This window comes from Geospiza fortis, unplaced genomic scaffold (assembly GCF_000277835.1).
Source record: "Geospiza fortis unplaced genomic scaffold, GeoFor_1.0 scaffold166, whole genome shotgun sequence".
Lineage (NCBI taxonomy): Eukaryota > Metazoa > Chordata > Aves > Passeriformes > Thraupidae > Geospiza > Geospiza fortis.
Window position 1 is genome coordinate 11072037 of NW_005054310.1, and position 23040 is coordinate 11095076.

Below are 23040 nucleotides of genomic sequence, written 5' to 3' on the forward strand. Positions count from 1 at the left end.
TTTTTGCTTTTTTTTTTTTGGTTTTGGGGTTTTTTTTTTTTTTGGGGGGGGGGGGTTGGGTTTTTTTTATTTTGGGTTTTGTTTTTTTACTCCAGGGAAAATTAGTTGCTCATTATGAACTTGTTAAAAATGTAAAATAAATTCCAACAGGTATGACAGAGAAGAACATGATTATTAGGATATATTTACTAATAAAAAATTATACACTTAAAAAACCCCAAATAAATGTGTTAAGCCTAATGGACCTTTGCAAATGCAAGTTAAATGCCATATGAATGACCACCACTGTGTGATAAACTGTGAATTAACTACATACAAAAATCAAGATTGTCCTAACATAATGTTTCTAGCTCCACCAGAAGTTTCCTCAAAATACAATTTCTTACTGGAAACAGATATTTTTATCTGCTCCAAGACTTTGGAGAGCACATTAACAGTTCTAGGGGAACACAGGGTAGCAGAGATGTCAGCGTTTAGGGTCCTGCCACAAACCAGGCAGTAACCAACCAGTATTTTTTTGCCAGTCCAAGAGAAAAGACAACTCAATAGGAAGATACAAAAAATTGAGTCAAACAGGTCACTTTTTAAAAAACTAAAGTTTTTCCAGTATCTTTAGATCCACATCCCATAAGACGGTTTCACTCATTAAACTGCAGAAGCAGAAGTAAGAGAAACAGTAAGTTCTTACCCATGCATTTAGCATGTTTTATTGTCCTAATTATGAGTGATGGAAACCATAAACTTCAGCCATTTCCTGGGCATATTTGTAACATTCTAATATTACAAAGGCTCTTCATTGAATCTGGTGTATTCCTTTAATTCTGGGTGCACCATCAAGGGATTGCTCTTTCTGCCTACTTAGTGCTCCAGGTCATCTTCATCTATGACTGAAACTGTTCAACTGAAAAATTAACCTCAATAAATGGGAAGTATTTTTCAACCTGGAAAACCAATTCTACTTTCATCAAAGTTTGGAAAGTCTGATTTTAGCCAGTAGTAACAACAACACATGCACACTATAATGCCATGGTGCTGTTGCTCATTCTGCCCCAGTACAATACGTGTATGTGTGTTGGCTGGCTTTGCTTAAGAATACCTGGACTTAGCAGTGAATGCTGTAATGTTCAGAAAAATAAAGTTTTCTTAAAATACAGATGCAAAATTTTGGATTCAAACTGTGAAGACAATCTAGTCATATCCTGTAGCTTTATTTATGCTGTTGGTGGTAAGACAGTAGACAGAAAACTTGCTATTGTCTCATATAAAAAAATGTCACTTCTGAAAATTATTACAGCACATATCTTCTGGACATCAGGGTAGCTTCAGTGGCTTCAGCATAGAGCAGGGCATGCTGCCTGTCTTCCTGCACGCAGTCAGATTGCATCTGTGATTATATAGGCTTTAAATTCTTCTAATTTCCAAGAGATCCTAAATTCTTCTATTCCAGAAGATCCTGGAATAGCACCAAGCTGGTGGTAAAACTATTAAGTTACCTCAGGAAAGGTTCTTTTTATCTCTCCATCTGTTCCTCTGTGTCCACCCTCAAAGTCACTCACTTCAGTTGCAAAGCAGAGCTTCAAGAACCAAGTCTTATTATGGTCTCTAAGCTCTACTACAATACAAAGAATTAACAGGACACAGCAAAAACATTTTAGAAAATTCAAACAGGAATCCCAAGGCAGACATGTGGGAAATGCCTACACAAACAGACATATTTTCTAATGACTCTCTGAGCTCCAAATGCACCTTACACAGCTGGGCAGCTCCAATCTCTTGAGCTACAAAACCAGCTTCACACAGCTCAGCCCTAAGTGCAGCCCAGCAAACTGAAGGCGATGAAGATTGGGGATTTAGTTTTGTTCAAGTCTGTGACTGCTTTAACACAGTCACAAGGCTGCACATTCAGACTTTATCTGCCAGTTTGGAGCAAAGCAGAGCAGGTGGCACAGCTGTTTGCCTCCCTCCATCTAGACCTAACTATAGCCCTTGGCCAGAAGCTCAATAAGATCAGGAACCTGGCATTACAACTCCCTGGTGCAGCTATGGCCATACTATTTGTAGCCAGTTTAGGACTTACCTATACTGCCATTTGTAAGTACTGAAAAGGAAGGCAGAGAGGTAGGAAATGCAATTTAATTCCAAGAACACACAAACTCTAGCCAAGAGGGGTTTAGGAAAATATAAATTTCCTATACCTATTCAAACTACTTTAAATTGAACATATCATGAGAAAACATTACTTAACTATCTATCTTTCACATTTTAAAGAATTTACAGGGATATCTTATAAATGTCAGAAGAAAACAATTACACAGTTTGCGTAATATTTTTTATATTCACAAAGGCTAAGGAGCAGGGAAAGTATAGCTACCTTAGGTTAAAGTCCAGTGCTTCAATACCTTAAAAAATACATTTATAGAACAAACATTCCCCACCTGTGAAATACACTATGAGTAGAACAGATGGTTTTCTATCTACATCATTTCCTGGAAAGTCATTTGACTGCCTTTGTTGCTGAGCTTCTAGAAAACCATTTTCCTTCCTAATTTTGTTGAATACAGTCTAAACCAGCTTTTTGTCAGGTAACTAAGTGGACCATAAATTTGCAAAGCACAATAATGCAGTCTTTATTTAGCAGGTCTTCACTGCAGCTTCCATTTGTTATAGTTTGACCCATGTATGTGAACATACCTTTGGAAAAGTCTTGACGTATTAAGCTTGACATGAAAGCAAAGCATTACCTTAGGAAAAAAAATCCACTATTGCCAACTCAATGGTTGAAGATGTTTCAAAATTTTCAATGAGTCAATAACATTCTGAAAAGGTCCTTTCTGAAAATTTTATTCTGTCATCCTAGCAAGCACTGCAGTGGACTCTGATCTATAAATTGCTGTTTGGATGATCCTCATAAAAAGCTTCTACTTGGACAGACCTCATAGTCTGGCATCGTTCGGAAATTTTCTAGAAACATAACAAACTGCAATTGGTGACAGCTCATTCTGACAGAATATTCCAGCCTTTGGTTTTGTTAGGAAAAAAAATCATTAGAATTAAGCATAAGACTTAATAAGCAATAAAAACTTGCTTTGAAAAATATACTGCAGGTCTATATTCCACATATTTCATAATGGGAATTGATACAAAGTAGGCCATAAAGTTAGATTAAAAGAAAATTCTCTAACGCTACCAAAGGACAAGCTTTTAATCCTGGGACAAATATTTCCAGAAGAAAATCAAAGAAAAAGGTCAAAAAAAAGCACTTTGTCTAGCCCTTTAGATTGAAAAGTTTCTGTGGCCTTCACTAAAAGCAGAACTTCATCCTCATTTGTTTTGATGCTGTTTTGTGATCTCAGTCACAGCTCAGTGCACAGCTGCCCACATGAAGCTTGCCCCTAGGCCCCATATGGATGCTCAAGGCAATCAAAGCAATGATGGAATGAGCATGGGCAATTACTGTCCTTCTGTCACCTCCTCTGCTTTTTCCAAAGATTGATTAGTGGCCAAGTGACACTGCTCTCACTTGACAGTGCACACTTTTTTTCTCACATCCATCGTACACTACAGTAAATAGCAGAGAGAAAAGTACATAAAGCTTCCCATATAAGTTCATGAAGATCTGCTTGTGTGGGTGTTGTAGAGTAAGCTGTGTTACCTACTTGGAGTTCACATTTCCTTCAGATAGAGGAGAGAGTTTGTACATTATACTGTGTTCTGAATTCTTTTGTCAGTTCAAACACTGAATTTAACTTATTATTTTTGAATTTTAAATGCAATGTATCCAACTCTGGTTTTATTTTAAAGGCTGTTGGTCCCTCTTTTCCCTTCAGGCGTACCCCGTGGACAGATGATGAATGGCACATGCATGATTTTCATTTGCAACAGAAATCCTAAGCTGGAGTGGTACTGTTATTTGCTGATTCTGGTGTGCCTTTTGACTTTATTAACAGGATTTCTAGGCAATATACTTGCACTACGACACTATGTTTACTGCATGAAGACATGGACTACCAATACCATATTTCTCTTTAATTTGGCACTGTGTGACTTTACTTGGACTCTCGTGGCACCTTTTTCAGTATATTATAATATCCAGAAGTTTGCTATCTATTTCAGTCAAGTGTTTTATCAGATCATAGGACTATTTTTTAGTATTAATATCTATGGAAGTGTGTATTTCCTGACACTCATCAGTTTTGACAGATACATAGGTGCTGTTCATCCCATCAGCTCATTGACATGGTGGGACAAAGAAAAGGCCGTGTTTTGCACCATTGGGGTTTGGATCTTCATAGCGATTGCATCAGGGCCTGAGATTTACTACACAGTTGCAGCTAGAAGACATCACATCATCACGAATCACCTGGATAGCACTGAAGAACCTATACAATTTGCTGTGCCATTCACACTCTCCAAAATTATATTGAGATTCCTAATTCCAGCCACAGTCATCTTTACATGCTATATGTTGACTCTCAAAGCTTTACTGCAATTCAGCAAACGCCAGCAAAGAAGGAACAGACTTGTTAGGCCTCTCTTACTGATTTCAGCTGCTATGGTTGTGTTTGCTGTTTCTTTCATACCTTACCATGTCATGATGATGGTGATACTAATTTACAGAATTAATTGTCAACCACCCTGTGGGAACATGAGCACATTAACTGCCATTTACAAAGTCACAGAGATCATCTGCAGCATCAACAGTTGCCTTGACCCAATCATTTTTACAATAGCAAATAAGACGTTCTATGAAAGAATTAAAAGTATAAAATGTCATCCCAAATGCCAGTACTGCTGTTGTCTGACAGGAAGGGTAAGGGACATCACTCTGTCCCTGAGAACAATGACTTAAACTCCAGTGTACAAAGACTTGTATTTCCAGATGCTTATGTGGCTTTGTGTCATCAGACCTATTTCTGATGATTCAAATATTTTTTATATTTGGTCTCCCATATTGTACAGATATCTCTCGAATAAGCAAGAATACACAGAAATGCAGAGTAAAACTTAACATGACAAGAAATACTAGCAGCTCCTAGCTTTACAGAATTGTCATTTTAAATATTGTTGTCATACCCTAATTTATTGTGAAATAATACTTCTATCTGTATGTACATGCAACATGGAATAAAAAAATGATTAAAAGTTTTAAGTAGCTCCTTTAATTCTGGGAGAGAAAAATACAGCAAGATTAAGAGCAGACAGTATTGAGGAGACTCCTTACAATTTCTGTTAATTATTTCTTCATCAGTTTGTAAGTGCTGCCGTGATTGTGATTGTGCAATTAATAACTGTCAGAATGCTTACAGCTGAACTGCTTGAGCATTTGCAGAAAGCTTTCTACAAGTACTTCATTTTAATGCTGCTTGCTCTAGAGTTCCACTGGCAGTGGAAGCTCATTAACCCAGGAAAGTGCAGCACGTTTCCAAAAACAAACAAACAAAAAATAAATAGTAAGATAAAGTCCCTGAGGATAGTCAGAGCCACAGTTCTGCTCATGAAACAAACAAGCATGGATTAGAGAGCTGTGCTAAGCCTTCTCCCAGGCAGCAGGGGTTCCCTCCAAACCCAGGCAACTGCAGTTGTTTGCTATTAGTGCTCTGCTTCAGGGGAGCCCATGCTCTGCCACGAACTCTGAACTCCTCAAAAGACAGAAATCTGCACTGGAAAAAGCTCTGAAATGAAAATGTGGCTGAACTGCAAGAAGGGTAAGAGATGCCACTACACAAAACGCTTCTTCTCCTGTTCCTTTGAGGTCTTAGCATCACAGTTTCAGGACAGTCCAAGATAATTAAGACTACAATACATTTTAGTCATTCAGCCAGCACAACAGTCATCAGAACATCCACCTTCAAGAGTCATTAAATATGTGTTCTTTCATTACACTGTATGGGCAAAATAATCATGTTCCAGTAATCAGCCACCTGCTGACTTGTTTTTGTGCCAAGTTCCACACATTACCTTGGTAATTATGAAAGCCCATGTATCAGTGAGCACATGAACTTTACTTTCAAAGTTACTGATGATGAAATAGATTTTAATATACTTTGTACAGTCTTAATTCTTTCATTCCCACTGTTGTAATATAATTTTCTCTTTGTATGCATTATAAAATTATTCTATTCCACATGGGTATTCAATGTCTCTTGTTCTTGTTCTGTTTCAATTCTATTGACTAAATATATGAATAAAAAATCTAGATTTTTTTTTTAATGATAAGAAAATAATCTAGTTCTGACAATATGAAACACTTTACAACTGTTGGGGTGTACTATTACACTCACAAAATATCACAGGAAAATTACATGCCTATGTGTACTTACTTCATTCTAAGTACTGCTTCTTTCCTTTGATAATTCTTAATATTTCAATTTTTCTTACTTTAGAAGAAAAATATTCTTTGTTTTTTTTAATATAACTGTCTATTGGAAAGATGCCTCCATGTCTGCTTGCCTCCATTGTCTGTGTCCACAAGTTCCATAAAGCTCAATAATGATCTATCAATACAGCCAGCTATAACAGAGGTCCCAGGGTGCTCACACACATAAGAGAAAAAGGGGGGAAAAAAAGAGAAGTAACAACCTCATGCTTCTAGAAAAATTAGTCTCAACCAACCCTGAATAATGAAGAACAGAAGGAAAAAAAGCAGATAAGGGCAGTGCTACAAAACACATCTGCGCCACAGTGCCTCTGCTGGCTGTTCTCCCAGCCTGGACATCTCATGCAACATGCTGAGTCCAAAAGTACCGCATAATCTTTAAAGAGATCCTTCCATTTCTCACCTCAAGATATTCCTGTTTCTCATGATACTCAGCAGTGAATATACTCTAGTAGCTGATAAGGGTTCTAGACATTTGTTTTCCTGATTATAAATGGTTATATAATCAATTGAACACTTTTTAAAAGCATTTTTGTTCAACTAGGCTGATCTAATGCTCATGTTGCCCTGATTGAAACCAAAGGTTTTCTGCAAAGTAAGAGTTAAAAGGCACAAGACATCTGTTCATATTTACTTGCTTGTAATTTTACTTTGAAATACATGCTCCTAAAATGTTTTATTATAATATTACCTGGATAGAATGACATAAACAAATAAAATTATATGTTTATTCCATTTTGCTACAATAAGGGAACAATAAACTAAACAGCCAAGAGCCAAAGTAAACATCTTCTACTACGAAAAATATGTTGCTATATTGGTTTCTCACTGATCTTTGGATTAAATCTGAGGACATGGTATCCAGTTAAATACCTAACTATTATGAGTTTGAACACTTTATAGTATATTGTAATAATGTATTAGCCTACAAAACAGACTGCAGGGTCTAGGTAGCTTTTGTGTATCTTATCTAGATATTCTAACATCTTCATAATGCACTCAATGAAGACAAGAGAGACCATGGCCTGAAAGATTTGACCTTTTAAGTACGTGCTCAGCTATTGTCAGAGAAACAACTTTCTCACTTACTATTATACATTCAGCATGGTTTTGTAAGCAAAACTTGTTAAACCAAAAATCTCTACATTGAAGAGATAAATTTTGCTACAAATTTCCCAAAGTTGCTAAGGAAAGCATCTTTATATTCTCTATTTCTCTTTGTAATACTTTACTTGTTAAAATAAAAATGTTCAGATGTTCCTTAAAGTTTGGTTTTCTCTTCGATAAATGAGTGTATTCTGGTATCAAAGTTTTTCTTTGCCATGCCTCAGAATCACCTCACTTGGCAAAAAACTATAACAATACCACAATGCTATTAAAATACTTCACTACTGTACATTGCTTTAATCTGTGGAAGTCAACTCTCTTTAGACACGAGAAAAAATATGCCTAGACTGATTCTACAGCTGGAGGAACCACAGCAGAGGCAGGTGATACGACTAAGTCCATCATCTGCCTCGTAAAGAAATGTAACTTCTCTGCTCCTGCTTTAGAGAGACACCCAAGACTCTGAGGGGCCAAGTCTCCCTGGAGCCTGCAATCAAGAGATGATGGGATGTGCTGGTTTCCTGCAGGGATCTATCAAACCTACAGCCCTCCCAAGTTCTCTTTTCAGGACTTCAGCTTGGCACTTACCAGCTTGGTCCCTTCCAGTTCACATGACTCAGCACAGATGGGGCTTCCTCCAGCTGGGAAAGGTGAACCCTAATCAGGGAGCACTGCAGCTCTCAGCTTCTGCAGTCTAAGGTAAAATGCAGCCTAATGTCACAAAAGGTAACAGTCAAGGTCTCAGCTACTGACCCAGCTGGAAAACTGATGTCCTCACACAGAACACTGTGTGCCAAGATGAAGGGAGCTTAGGATCTCAGGTTTAGGATCTCGGGTTTCCCACCAGTTCAGCCAACGCTGGTCAGAAGACTGATGTCTGTAGCCAGATGTCTTTCCACTGGGCTTCTTGTGCAGCCCATCTTACCTGGTTTTGGTGGTCTCAAGGGCCTAATCTGAACTAGAGAGTGCAGGTGAGTGCACACAGGTGAAATGCACAGCACTCTGCCTTCCTTAGAGAAAGAAATGCCATTTTAGAAATGCCACATAGCCTTTAAAGATTTCTTAGTATTTCTCAAAGAAGAAAAGAATTGTTCAAAAGAATGCACATTCATCTTTTAATGCCAAAACAAGAAGAGGAGGATGGACTTTTGCTGCTGAAAGAGCTGACACTTTCTTTACTAAATGGATTACCCAAAGGCAAGAGAGATCTGGGTGGTGATGGTCAGTGCCATCTGCCATATCAAACCTTGCAGGGGGTCCTGAAGGCACCACATCTCTGCTTTACATTCATGTCATTGCTACTACCTAGAAGCAATACTTCAAGTTGCTGATTTGGAAGAGTTGTAAAATGCAGATAATCTGGAAAGGCCCAAAGCTGTGCCAGAATTAGTGTGTAGGCAGGCTTAATTCTGAATTTTTCTGTGCCTCTCAATTTCCATTATAGAGATTTAGACCACAATTTTAATTTTAGACTTTACTATTACTGATTTTATTACTTCAGGTTTAGACAATTGTGCTGATGCAGATAAAAGGAAACCTGTAAAAATAGATATTGATTTCCTGTAATGTTTTAGAACATTTTTTAGTGGGGAAGTAACTGAAAACCCTGCATTAGCAACAGAAAATGCTAACGCATTTGTTCGTGAGATTTTTTAATTCTATGTGACCCAATCTCAGGTTACAAAACTAACAGGAAATATAATTATCTTTTTAAATGGCCTCACTGCAGAATTAAAAAAAAAAAAAGAAAAGTTAGTTAAAAGGCATGTAAGTATTTAATTATATTTTTGCGCTCTTTATTCTTTTAGAATTTTTAGCATTTTTTAACTGCCAAACCTATGAAAGCAATTTCATTATCCTCCTTATTTTTTTAATTTTAGAGCTAAAATGTTTAAGCATCATATATGTCACTCTTCCAGAAACTACATTTTCCTTCTTTGAATTCTTTGGAATCCAAACCTCATAGCAGATAAAAGAAACATAGCAGTATTTATAGCCTGTGTAATGTTGATGCTGAACTCTGAAGGGAAGTGCTGAAATCTCTGTTCTTCAATACCACTTCACTGATGCTCTGCAACAACTTGTCAAAATAATCAGGGTTTCTCTACACTATTTGTTCTTTTCTCCTGAAGCCAATTCACAAGCTTATTTTTAATAGTAAATAGAATTGCTTATCTACTACACAGGCCTTTAAAATAAACATTTATAAAGAATTTTGAGTCAGAAAACAAAGCAGATTAAGCATGAGGTTTATTTTTTGTCTTCAATAAATATTTGCAACTCTGCTGTCTCTTATGGACACTGTGACTAGATCTCACATTGGACAAACAGGCACCCCATTACTGAGCCTGTCTGTGTTTCCAGGGCAAAAACTGGAGAATTTGCTTCGTGGGACCAAGAGGAAGCACGTTCCTGTGACAAAAAAGATGTTCTTTAGCTCACAGTGGAGTACAGGGGTATGCACACAGACCTGAGCCTTTCCAGACTCAGGGAAAACTGCTTTTCTGTAAGCTATACACAGGATGCACCTGTATATGCATCCAGATCAACACCTGTCTGAGTACCAGAAAAGGATACAATCAGTTAATCCAATCCTATGTCAGAATTAGTACGTGCAGCAATCTGCACAGATCTCACACAGGAAGGCTGATTATTATTCTGCCAGACTTGGACCAGTCTTACATTTAGCAGTTGGACTTCTAACAAGTGACTGTTTGTATGTTTGTTGTGGTTTTGTTCGGGCTTTTTTGTTTGTTTTGCTTTTTTGTTTATTTGTTTTTGTTTGTTTGCTTGTTATGTTGGACTCTCCTTCAGACTTCAGACAAGTGTACAAACTCTCATCAGGGATGCATTCTGCTTTAATTTACTCCAGGAATGGGTTTTAGTCGTGTTAGGTGTATGGTTGGACTCAATTATCATAAAAGTCTTTTCCAACCTAAATGATTCTGTGATTCCTAACTTTACATAATGTGTGGTTTGCTAGTTCCACCACAATTTCCATGTCTCACCTTCCAGCAGAAATAACTAGAGTTCTGCTCAGATGGGATTTTGATTTATCAGAGAATGAATGATAACAGATCTGTTATTTTCATGCTGTGATAATGGTTATAGCAGATGAGGTCCAGCTGGTTTATAGCAGGGGTAGTGGCTGCAATTACAGTCTGTGTAAACAATTGGCCAGAACCACAGTTATCTGAAGAAAATTAGCTTTTAACAGCAATTCAGACAGAAATAATTATCTTTCAACAGAGGAGCACCTTCTAGTGGTCTCGAGTGAACATGGCAGCTGGTTAAACAGTTCTCCAAATAAGGAGAGCTAAATATGCTGGATAAAGAATAGCAATGCATTTTTCTGTACACTATTTTTATTATTAAATTAATTATTCATTTAAAAACAAAGGAGAAAAACCAAGCATATACTGGAAAAATTAAAACATTTTTCAACTACAATATTTTCTGCTCCTCCCCTTCTCCTTGCTGACCTAATAGTTTGCTAGCTTTTTATACAGTTACCTTGAAAGAGTATTTTTGTATGTTCTACTTGTAACCTGCCCACCCTTTGGCTTTCTTAGTAATGAAAATTTGTCTTCATTATACACCAGCTCCAAAGGAAATTTGCCATGGATATATTACCTTGTTCAGTTTCACTGATTATTATAACACAGTTTCTCCAGCCAGAGTATTCCTAGTAAGCATAGTTTTTGCAATATATTATTTGTCCTGGTTACTTTTGCAAATAACATAGTATCAAATGATTGAAAATCCAGTTTTTCCTAAGTTACTACTAAATATATTGGCCATGACAGTTTAGTCTAGTCTGTGGTCTCTTTCAATCAGTATGTAGTAGATAATCCTTTTTGTACACAATTATATTGTGTACATAATACAAATGAATGATGTGCTATTTCTAGAAAAGCAAATTAAGATTAATAAGCAGTGCTTAATGTCATGTCATTGCAGGATATTTGTGCATTGGTGGAAGCTAACTATATGAAGCAGATTCATACTTAGATTTTCATGACATTTCTCTGAATTTTGCAATTGAGTGAAAAATGTCAAGTGCAAAACCTCAGATGCTCAGGTGATTAAAAGAAGGCATAGCTATTAAATTTTTGACTCTATAAACATTATAAACATATTCCTGAGTCATCAAAGTAGGGAACCTGACCTCTTTTTTTTTCTGAACAAATTTTTCAGCATTTGGAAACTTCAGCCCGAAACTGAAGTAAGTCTTGTGAAAATTTTAATACATGAAAGCTCATTTTGTATCATTTTGTATCACTTGCTTAGGTGGAGCCATTAAAAAATAGGTTTGTTGATATAGTTAATAATTTGGCATCCTCCATCCCCTGCTAGGAGGGCATAGGGGTAGTAAGACAAAGTGAATGGAGCTTTGGGGGTGTCAGCCACTTCTGTAGCCACAGGGACAATATTCTGCAAAATACTGCAAGTGCAATATGTTATATGCAATATGTTACTCACTAATGTTATATATTATAATGCACTAATTCATCTTTTATACACAACCTTACATAAGCTTGGCCAAGTTCTCATTGAGTTTGACAGCCAGAGTTTAGTCTGATAAGCTCTGGGTATGCACAGGCTGCCTGGGCCAGCTCTTGGCACAGCAGCGTGGCCCTGAGCTCTGCAGAGCCCCTGATCCCTGCAGCTGCTCTGCCCTGTGCCCAGCAAGGCAAGCAGAAACACAGCCTCAAGAGAAATCTGCTCTTTATCTGCAGCCTAAGAGATGGAAATCTGTAGGCATCCCCAAGAGAGCAGCACTCCCGCTTTACTCTCTGAATTTAGAGAAGTCATACAAAAGTGACCTCTAATTTAGATAAAAATTGCTCCACCTTTGGCTGCCACAGAGATAAGGCTCACGGGATATAAGCCCCAAACCACTTCAAAGTCATCTTGGCTAGAACCTGTCAAGGATAACATGAAGCAAAGTGGTGGGCATGGAGAAAACGGTTTGTAAATACTTTTTTATTTGCTGCATGAAAGTGACACAAAACTGTATATCGTGCGAAGCCCTGAATTCCTCAGATCAGGAACTCCACAGACATTCCTTATAAAATATTCGTTTCCAGTTCCTTCTCTCTTTTCTGTACCTCTAGCACATTACACTGTCAGGTGTAAAATAAGATCCATACTTTTTGTCACATCTATTAGCAAAAGAGCTAGGATATTTGTGAGGTTTTGTTATTTAAAACTGCAGTCTCTCAATCTTTAGGCCTTTTACTCAAGTAAGTTAAAATTAAATATTGTTTCTGCTGTGACTCTCTCGGAATGTTTTTCTTCATCTTGCCTCATCTCTTCGCTCCCTCACTGCCCTAATTATTTTTTCATTATTTGTTTAGCATGTTTGACTTTATCTGAATCTTGCACAGATTTAATTTCTTCTTTGCTTTACTATTAAATGAAAGTGTGCTTCACAGTAGACAGACATTACATCAGTGCCACAGAAAGAGAAAAAATTATTTAGCATGCACATAGCTGAGCCTAAAAAGCTCTACACAGCTGGCCACTTTGAAAGATCATACCCCAGTGGTGCAGATGAAAGCTGAATTCAAGGCTCTGCTGCTACCTCTACTCAGATGTCCAGCCTGCCCCTGGGAGACTCCTTTCCCACATAAAGGCACCAGGGACAGTGTGAATCCTCAAAGCAGGAGAGTTTCTGCTGTTCCTGCCAACCCCTGGCATGAGTTACTCAATGGGGAAAGGGGCATTGCCCTTCTGATGAAAAAAGAAGAATGCAGAAAATCCTGTTTTCCATAATCTGAAATTAGGGCATGTGCCTCTCATGTCTCAGCAATCACATTTAGAAACTCCGCATTTCTGCCCTACCTGTGTCATAGGGAACAATTACTGATCCTTCCTCCTTGCAAGTCAGTCTGGTTAGTGAAGACATTTACAAACTCTTTACTTTTGCCATATGTAAAATATCTGTGAGAAATGTATACACACCTACTATTTGCTATATAGGTCTTATATCCTGATAATGTATTCAAAGTTTTTTAAGAACCAGAATAGGTTGAGGGGTTTTTTACATTCTGGAATTAAAATATTTTTATTTCTATTTCTATTTATATTTTTTTAAAAAACAACGTTATAAGGCAAGTGCATAGGCTGGGGAGTGCACAGGCTGGATTCAGCTTGGGGTCCCAGCAGAACCACACAGAGAGAAATGTTAGTTTGTATGTGAAGGACGTTCATGCCACTGACACCCCAAGGGGACCAAGGAAATAATTTTCTCCTAGGGACTCTTCAGCAGGCACATGGCGAGGTGAAGTTCCACACTAATATCCTCTCCATCTCCTCCTTGTATTGGATAATGATACGTGAAATTTGCTCCTGCACTAGGCTGCACCTGCACTATGCCCATCAGGATGCATCTACTAAGAATAAGCTCACTTCTATTTCTGGAAATTGGGGAATGAAGACACATCATTCCCATAAGTGGCAGGCATCATTCCAAAATCACTCCTGGCTTCAAACAGAAAGAAAAATCTGAAACTCATGTCAAAAAGATCAAAACACACATTTGACACATCAATATGAAATAGCAATGAACTTATTTTTAGTTTTAGTCACTGGATGCTAAATATTATCTAGAGCTTTCCCGTTATGGAAAATCTGACACACATAGCTCTTCCTGCACTCTTATGCTACTGCTTGGGGAGTGGGGTATGCACCTCCAGTAGAATCAAATCTTCTACCAAGAGAGAATAATCTTTTTGTAGCTATTGCCTGTATCTCTCCAATTAAACTCCATAATTTCCTACCCAAAGACTGATTCCACAACGAAGGCTAAGTGCAGACAACAGCAGTCTTCTCATTGAGCGTGAAAAGAGGAAGCAGTGAAATGTTATGGCTCTTCTAAAAATAAGAGTAAGAGAAGAAAGTAGGAGGTCACTTGCACGCTTTTCATTTATATTTGAAAGGTCACTTGTGGTCTCCCTCATGAATGATGTAAAGTTTAAAATAAACTGATATCTGAAGTACTGTCAGCTTGCCAGAGCTGGAATCTGATGAGCCTGCAACTCATTCAGTGGCTGACTGAGAGCTTCTTCTTTTTATGTTGCTGCTTTTTTTTTTTCTTTAATTTGAGGATTCTGGCTCTCAGAAATGCTTGTTCACAGTCATTTGTGTGTTATTATTAGCAAACTGTTGGACTGGCCCCTTGGCACATATTTTGTAGGACCAAAATAATTTTATTATATTGCTTCAACATTTTACTGGTACAAAAGAGGTGAATTGACCATGAGGCAATCACAGCAGGCCTTGAATACCTTCAACAGCATTAACTTGGTCATTGTTACTAAAATACTGAACAGGCTCTTGAAGACAGTATTTTTTACCAGCTATCACATTAGTTGTTTTCTATCAGGCTGAAGTCATCAATGGAAAAGAAAGAGCAGGAACAAAGTTGCTGGGTTTTAAGTGACAGTCCTTAGTATAATGTAAGACACAGAGCTGACAACAGAAAAGAATATGCTCTATCAATCAGCTTAGAATTTTATGCAAGTATTGCTATATGCTCACCACTTGTTTCTACAGATGGTGGTATAACAGCTCCTATCACTACCATCAAACAAGAATGGGAAGCAATCTGGCTGGAGAACAAGCATGCAAAAATCTTAACAAATCTATGGGAAGCTTCTTTGGCAAAACAGATCACATGGCTCACTAGCTATTTCACAAGCACCACTATGAAAGTGATATGCCAACACCAGCAGCAATAGCACTGCCCAGATTTTACACTAACATGACCCCTAACGTATCAGGATACTAACTGATCATATATGTAATATTGTATGAATTTATCCTTTTACCTGACTAACATCCACTTTTCCCATGTACTGCACCATCATCCTGACTAAATCCCAGTCTGCCTAATTTCCTCTTGCAATCTTCAGTCAGTTAATACACCCTTTAAATTTCAGCATAAAAGCAGACACTGAAGTGTCTGCTTTTAAGACATTTGCATGATCTTTTAGAGCCTTCCAGAGAAGATGTTTGACAAAAAGAGTAATGTTTTCAGATCACATAGCCTTGGTGGGTGTTTTGTTTGAAACCATCTATCATGAAATTGCTCCCAGCATGGCACTACTGTCCATTAAAAAATCTGCAACATTTGTATGCACCCACAGTTCAGTGCAATTCCTATAATGAGTGCTTTATTAATTTATCCCACTGTCTGTGAAGCTCACATTATCATTTAATTTTAAACAAACTGCATACTGTGAACATTTGTAAGAGAGAAACCCATTAAATTCAACATTTATACAACGGCTCTAATTTACTCGCTGTATTATGATTCCTTCATTTTAATAAAGACAGATTTAGCTATATATATTTTGTTTGCTGTAATATTTTATAACACATAAAGTATTTCATTTTCCCATCCATCCCATTTAGAAAGGAACTTACAAGTATAAATCTAAGAACACTCATTGGCAATTGATTCAAATACAAATACAATACAAACATAGTCTCTGCAATCAGGCTTTTAACCAGATTTTAATACATCTTTAAAATCAGAAAAATGGACAAGTAGAAACATGTACATTTTGTAGTAAGTTTTTTAAAACTGATATATCTAATATGCAGCATAAGCTAAGGATTAGTACATGTAAGGACCAGTCAAAGCAAAAATGCTGGACTGAAAAAAATAAGGTATTTTTCCAAGTATACTGCCCATTTATGCATACAGCTCAAAGTCTATTCAAACTGAAGACTTATTTTTACATGCGTGGTTCCTAGGCTTTTCTGAGGTTTTAATACCGTTCCGGTCCCTAAGCCTATTCTCTTATCCAGAGATAGCTCCAATATTGTCCCTAACACAGAGTTTTTACAGTAGAGGGGCATGGATTAGAATAGCTATTGTGCTGGGCTTGGTGATAATGATTTATAGGGATCATGTCTATCTATACTGATGCAAAATGCACAGCCTGAACTTTGTGCAAAAAAAAAAAAACACTGAACTCAGAACTTAGGTCTGAAGTAGTGCAGAAGAGCAACTGTGCATATGCTGAGCAGGTGCCAATTAAAACATACACTTTCTATATATACCTTAAACACTGTGCTATCTTCCATACAATGCCACAGAGCAATATGAAAAATAGGCAAATGCTTATTTAGGAATTTCTTTTAAGTCAAGATTTGAATGGATTTTTTGAATGCATAGTGTCATCAAATGGGTCAGTTTGCAATCAAGCAGAAAATTAATCAAGCAGATTTCAATAAATCTGGTTTAAATAAAGCAGAAAATTAATCAAAAAATTACCACTTTATCTCAAGTAATTCTTTCATACAGAAAGAAAAAACAAACCCGGGGTATGTATCTTTATTTTTTATTTCCCCAAACTCCCAATATTCTTTTATGACCTTTCACTTTCCATTGGAAAATTAAAAGCACAGCAGAACACAATACCTAACCAAACAGAAGATATCCTTAGTGATGGATCAAAATAATACAGTGGATAACAGCCAAAAGACAATGTTAAAATTCTACTTGTTCTGACCACATGTCATGAATATATAAAGAATGTACTAGATAAGGGCTATTTTCCATGGAAATATTTATCATGGGAAATGTTTATCAAATGAAATAAGCTATTTCTTGACTGATGAACAAGAAAAGTAATTGTTTTCTAATCTTGTTTTAAGTCATGAGGAGTGTCTTGAAGGATTCCCTGAAGATGATACTGCTCAAAGGTTGCAACAAATATTATCAACAGAAAACATTCCACTATGTCCTCCAGCTGAGATCTCTACTTCTCATCAATATAGTTTACTTTCTCCCTTATCTCTCTGTAAACTCATAGTGATGAAGCCTAAATCAGGTTTCCAGAACCTGTCTTCTTCCACTTTTAGAAACATAAGGTGCTATTTCTTTTATTTTTTTAGTCCATGACAGTCATGGCTATCAGGCAGTGACTGTCACAGATGGTAAACTGTATTATGACACAGTTCTAGCTACACTACCTTTCTAGTTCCTATGCAAACTCAGCAGCAAGAAATACCAAAGAGAAAGAATAAAAAAGCAGAAAGGGCATAAAGAAAGAAAATCCTTTCCTCTTCATTTAAAGTGAGATGTGCAGACTAATCCTTTTCATTTTCAATTTGTAGCCTGCATGCTGAGCCAAGACCAGACAGGAGAGGACTGACTGGTGCTATTTGGTTTCCTGACTGCAGGAAGTTATACACAGGCCACAAGAAACAACCAATCACAATTTTCTCTGCAAACAGAGTTTAGCAGAGAAAAAAAAAAAAAACAAAAATAAATAAACAAACAAGAATTTAAAACCAGAGTGGTCCTAAGCAATTATACGTTAAAAAAAAAGTTAAATAAAGAAAAATTACAAAAGTAGCAGCTACTTAAAGAAATAGACTAGAGAAATTAAAAACAATAAAGGGGTGAATTCATTAACTGCTTGATGCCAGAAGATCCAGAGGACATATTCAATGAGGATCTCAATAAAAGGAATTATTTCTAGGCAATGAAGTCATTAAAGTAGTAGCAAATAACGGGCAGAAAGTATTTCAGCATAGGCTGTACAAATCTCTTGGAGACACAGATACCTGAAGCTGTAAACTCACATTCTCATCACTGCAATGTCTATCCACACAGCTACACAGCCACATCAGTCAGCAGTAGTCAGCTCTTCAGTCCCACTGCCTGCCATCTGCTCTCAGTGTATCACCAGCAGCAGCACATTTCCACTGCCACACTGTGTGGGTGCAGCACCACAGCACTCGAGCCAGCACAAGGTATGGCTGGCACAGCCCCCAGCTGCCTTGGCTGCACAGTCCTTGGCCGTCTCATCAGCACTGGCACTCAAGTGATCACATCAGTTCAAGGAGCTGCTGCAGATGACAGCAGAAGCAACTGATTTTCCATGAGTTTGGCTGCCTGCGCTGGCTTGCTGCACTGTCACATCAACAACAGCACTGGCTCAGAATGATGTGGCTGGCATTAGGAGGGTGGAGTTGTGACAGATCTACACTGGCTCAATTTGCCATGAACCTCAATGTGCAGCCTCAAATCAGATTGCACCTACACCCCTGTTGCTTGCCCAGACCACAACCACAAATATCCATAAACTAGCACTGCCTTCATGGTTAGGAATTTCTTCCCCATTAGTTTCCTCTCAATGCTGATCCCATCTTAGCGCTGCCACAAACATCAGAATGGTCAGACATGTGATCCTTACAGAAATAAAAGATGGGCGCTGCCAATATGGGTAAGTTCCCTATCCTGTTTCACTGAGCAACTGCACAAAGGCACAAAGCAGCAGACACTGACAGACTTTCCCTGTTTGGCAGTAAGACTGAATCAAGTCACTTTAAAATTTATGTTTAGCTACATATGATATTCACTTACAAATCCAGAAGGAATTATCATAATAACCTACCTAGATAGAAGATAATGACTCTGTTGTCAGAAAAATGTGTTCTCAAAAATAAAAATTCATGTCTTGATGAGGTCATAGCCTATAAAAACTTGTTCCACGGGTTGTCTAGCCTTTCACATAAAAAAAATGCTGGATATTTGCCACTTCCAAGCACTGAGCCTTGCATTACATATGCTGAACTAAAAGTTCTGCCCCTCAAATTTGAGCTAGTCACTCTCTAAATCTCCCTTTATCCTCTCAATCCTCTCACTATTGGGCTAATTTTCTAAATTTATCATCAGTTTCATCACTTTTCCTTAAACATCTTCAGTTTAACAAAACTTCTCAACTGGGGAAGCTAGAATTGAAAGCATTCTTGTGGTAGCCCTTGTTCCAGGTAAAATGCCCTCATTATGGGAACATTTTACATTTACCATTACACGATGGTAAAACAGCTGAATAGTCTTCACGATGCTTAATTATTTTTCAGAATAACTGCTTCAAGAGAAGTCTGTACTAAAAGTCATTTGATGTGGCTTTGCTTGTTCACTCGTCAACACAACAGCTTTACATTTGATTTACTGAAACAATAGTGGCTCTCTCTTGATCTTAATAGAATGAGACAGACTAAGGAAATGGCCCATTGCTCATGTGCTTTGAGGTGTTCCAGTAACCATTCATCCTGCAGTGCTACCAGTGTAAGAATATGGGGGCTGTCCATCCAGACCAGCAGCAACACACCCAGAATCAGATGTTTCAAATAGTGCAACTGGCTAGGAATGTGCCCTCTGTTGATGGAGTGACCAAATTATCCTTTGTCTCCTTAAAAAGGGAATAAGCCCAGAAATTTCTCTCCTCAATTAGGTAAAAAGACATCTCATAGGACCTTGGGGACTTCACCTCAAACTTAAGGATAGCTAACTGGACAGAAGCAAAAAAGTCCCGCCTAAGCAATTTACTAGAAAAAGAAGATAACAAAAGGAACAAATCGCTTTTGTGAGGTGTTTTAGCAGGAGCAAGAGCCTCTTGCCCCTGGCTTGGGTTTTCTCTGTAAAGAGCTTTGTTATTTTGCCTTTTATTAAAACTTTTCTATTTCCAACACTACCATAGAAGCCATCCTGCTGATTTTATGCCATCTGAGGTGGCTGAGCTATCTCGGGTGTGATATAGGTCTCCGAGAACTCATAAGACCTGGCTCAAGGAGACCCCTATATCAGGCAGAAACAAAGAAATCTTTTGTACTGAAGATTTCTAGTTATCTCTAGAACACAGAGACAGCCTTGAGCCTTCAGATGCAACATTCTCTACAGGTGAATTAAGACAACAATGGATATTTTTCTATCTCTATATATTTACATCTAAGTTCTCAGTCTCAGATTTTTTTTTTCCAGAGCCATATCATCCCTTTTAGATAGTCCATGTACAGTACATTCCTCAATTAAGTCATAGCTTGTGTATGGAAACATTTACTGTCTTGTTTTTCCCCATTTCCCACCTTTCCATTTTACTGATTTGCTCTTGTACTAAAAAAGAGGCAGGTCCTACCTCTCTAGAATTCTCATTTTCACATGGGAGCTCTTCAGCACAGCTCTGCTAATACTTATAAGAGTCTCTGCTTCCACTTAAGTGTCTTTTGACAAGACATGAAGAGCTGCTGCCCCAAGGAAGAATTCCTTTTCTTCAAATTGTTGAGAAAGTTATTATATAAGACCTAAAAACTCATCTGATAGTGCAAAGAAGTACATTTGTAACACAGAAAAATTGAAAGTTACTGACCTCCCAAGTATTTAAGACATGTCAGCTTTCACTATTTTTATCCTTTTTTGACTAAAATCACTGACTTTTTGACTAAAATCAAGTTATGCTATGGCATTAGTTTCTATCATGGTGTAAGCTTTGATGAACTGAGTTCTATACAGCTCTAAACAGTAGAAGTGATTAAAAGCAAAGTCTACTAAATTGCCACGAGTAGAAAGCTAAATGGAAAAGTCAGAAAGCCATTACCAGGAAGTCAGCAGATGCATCTTTTAACTTACCAAACAAGCGCTGATGGAAGAGAAATTTCCCAGCTATCAGTCCTGTGAGAATGGCAAGGAGCCACAGAAACACCTTCAAAAATCTCCAGCCTCCTCCTTCAGGGTATTTATTTGTTACAAAGGAGAAACAATTACCAACAACAATAACATTGGCTTCTGTCTGGCTGTGGGATACTGGGTCCTCAGCAAATATTAAGAAGTTAAAGAAGATCACTAAGTAAGCCACAACTAAGCGAGACCACGGGTGCTGGAAGTAGTAGCGGAAGTCTTTATCCATCCTCAGGTACTGCAGAACTGGGTTTTGCCTGTATGTAAAGACACAAATGCATAATGTTATATATACTCCAAATTCTCACAGTTTAGGAGAGACTCACACATTACAAAATCAAATCATTGCAACCTTGTCATCAGTAATTTTTAACACTTTAGACTTGACTAGAAATGAAAGTTTCAATCAAAAGATATTGTTAGATCCGGACACAGGAAAAACTGAAATGTCTCCCTATTCCAATGTAAAAACAACAACCAAACATATGTACATTGCAGCACAAGATTTTCAGTTTCAAATAACTATACTCCATGCAACTCCTCCATAACTGGGTATGAAAAGAATGAATATAAGAACATGGCAAGATACCTAAAACCCAGACTGCCTTTCCAGCCACACAAAAAATACAACACAGATTTCACAAAAAAATTATGCTAAGCCTAAGTGGAATCCTTTTCCATGTAGGAGAAGGACGGAACCAGCCCAGAAGTCCAGAGGTCTTCTACTGGAAGCTTAAAAGCATACGACCCAGAAAGATCAGAAACATGTGCTCACATGAAAGAATAACATCTTGGAAAAGTTTCTAGAATTAATTCTTGCAAGTCAGGCAAGCCTGTATAAATCTTTTCACTGACTTCAGAGAGTACACCTATATTTTCAAAACCATAAAATAAGACACCCTGAAAACAGACTGTTCTGTATGAATGCAAAAACTGTATTTTGAAACCTGCCTACTTATTAAGTACTGCTATAGACAAATGCAACTGACCATGGAGCATTTTAGTTGTTTGCCATTTTATTTCTTTTTCTTTTACTCACAACCAATTAGCTGTTTCATCCTCTTCAACCACTTTGTATGCACAAAGACACAAGGCCTTTGTGCTGTAGAACACCAAAATTATTCAAGCGACACAGTGTGTAGGAAGCAAAAAAAAATGTGTCTAGTAATACTGCTTGTTTATTACAGCATGAGTCTTCAAGGATACAGTGGCACATTTTTGCAAATGTCATGTGCTCTGCAGAAAAAAAACCCAAAACAAACAAAAAACGGCCCACAAAAGACCTAAACCCCCTATCAATTACTCATCCCTTCCTGGACTTCTAACGTAGGACTTGCAAACTTAGAAATGGCATGAATTTCAATGTCTCCCTTTAGTTAGTCCCAAAATCATTTAATTCCTTAACCCACTTCATATTAGTAAAATTGCAAGTAATCCTGTACCTAATAAATGAAAAGGATAAAAGAACCCCTCGACAGATTCAGACAATGCATTCAGTAAATAAAAGAAAGGAATAATATTCCATTATGCATAAATTACATACGAAAAGAGAAAATAATACCACATTACAGAGTTAAAAAGTTGGCAAAAGGAAGTGTCAGTCCTTCAAAAACTTTATGAAAAAAGTGATTTAAAGTAAGGGTCGTTGCCTAAGAAAATACCAGTATGGGGAGATTAAACTGCCTTTCGAGCCATAAGGATGCCCAAAGCTATTTCTTGTTCTCTCCTCGTTCTCTTAACATTAAGAAAAGTTTTGGTATTTCCTTATGTGTATGAGCCATGTTAAACCCCGAATGGGGCTGGAGAAAAACAACTACACGTCCTGGTATTTTTGACAGCTGCCGGATACCCGAGAGTTATCAAACACCCAGCTGAAGACGCGGCTTCTTAGGAAGCGTTTTATAGCATCGGAAGCCAATATTAGCAACACCAGCAGTGACAAATCGCTAACAAAAATCCTGCTCCTACCCACCTCAACGCCGAAAACGCGGGTGCCGAGAGCGCCGCGGACCACACGCCCGTCGCAACCTGTTAAATGGACCCGATTTCCCCTGCCCCCGGCGCAGACCGGGCA

The 23040-nt window shown here is 37.7% G+C and overlaps 1 protein-coding gene across 1 annotated transcript in view; it reads right to left on the reverse strand.

Moving 5' to 3' along the window:
- The window catches only part of TMEM117 (transmembrane protein 117), a 180739-nt gene that overhangs the window by 156943 nt on the left and 756 nt on the right, over positions 1-23040 (reverse strand). Inside the window, exon 2 of the mRNA XM_005419257.2 lies at positions 20919-21223. Coding sequence (XP_005419314.1) covers positions 20919-21195 — 277 coding nt within the window. The 5' untranslated portion in view covers positions 21196-21223. The remainder of the gene's footprint in view (positions 1-20918; positions 21224-23040) is intronic.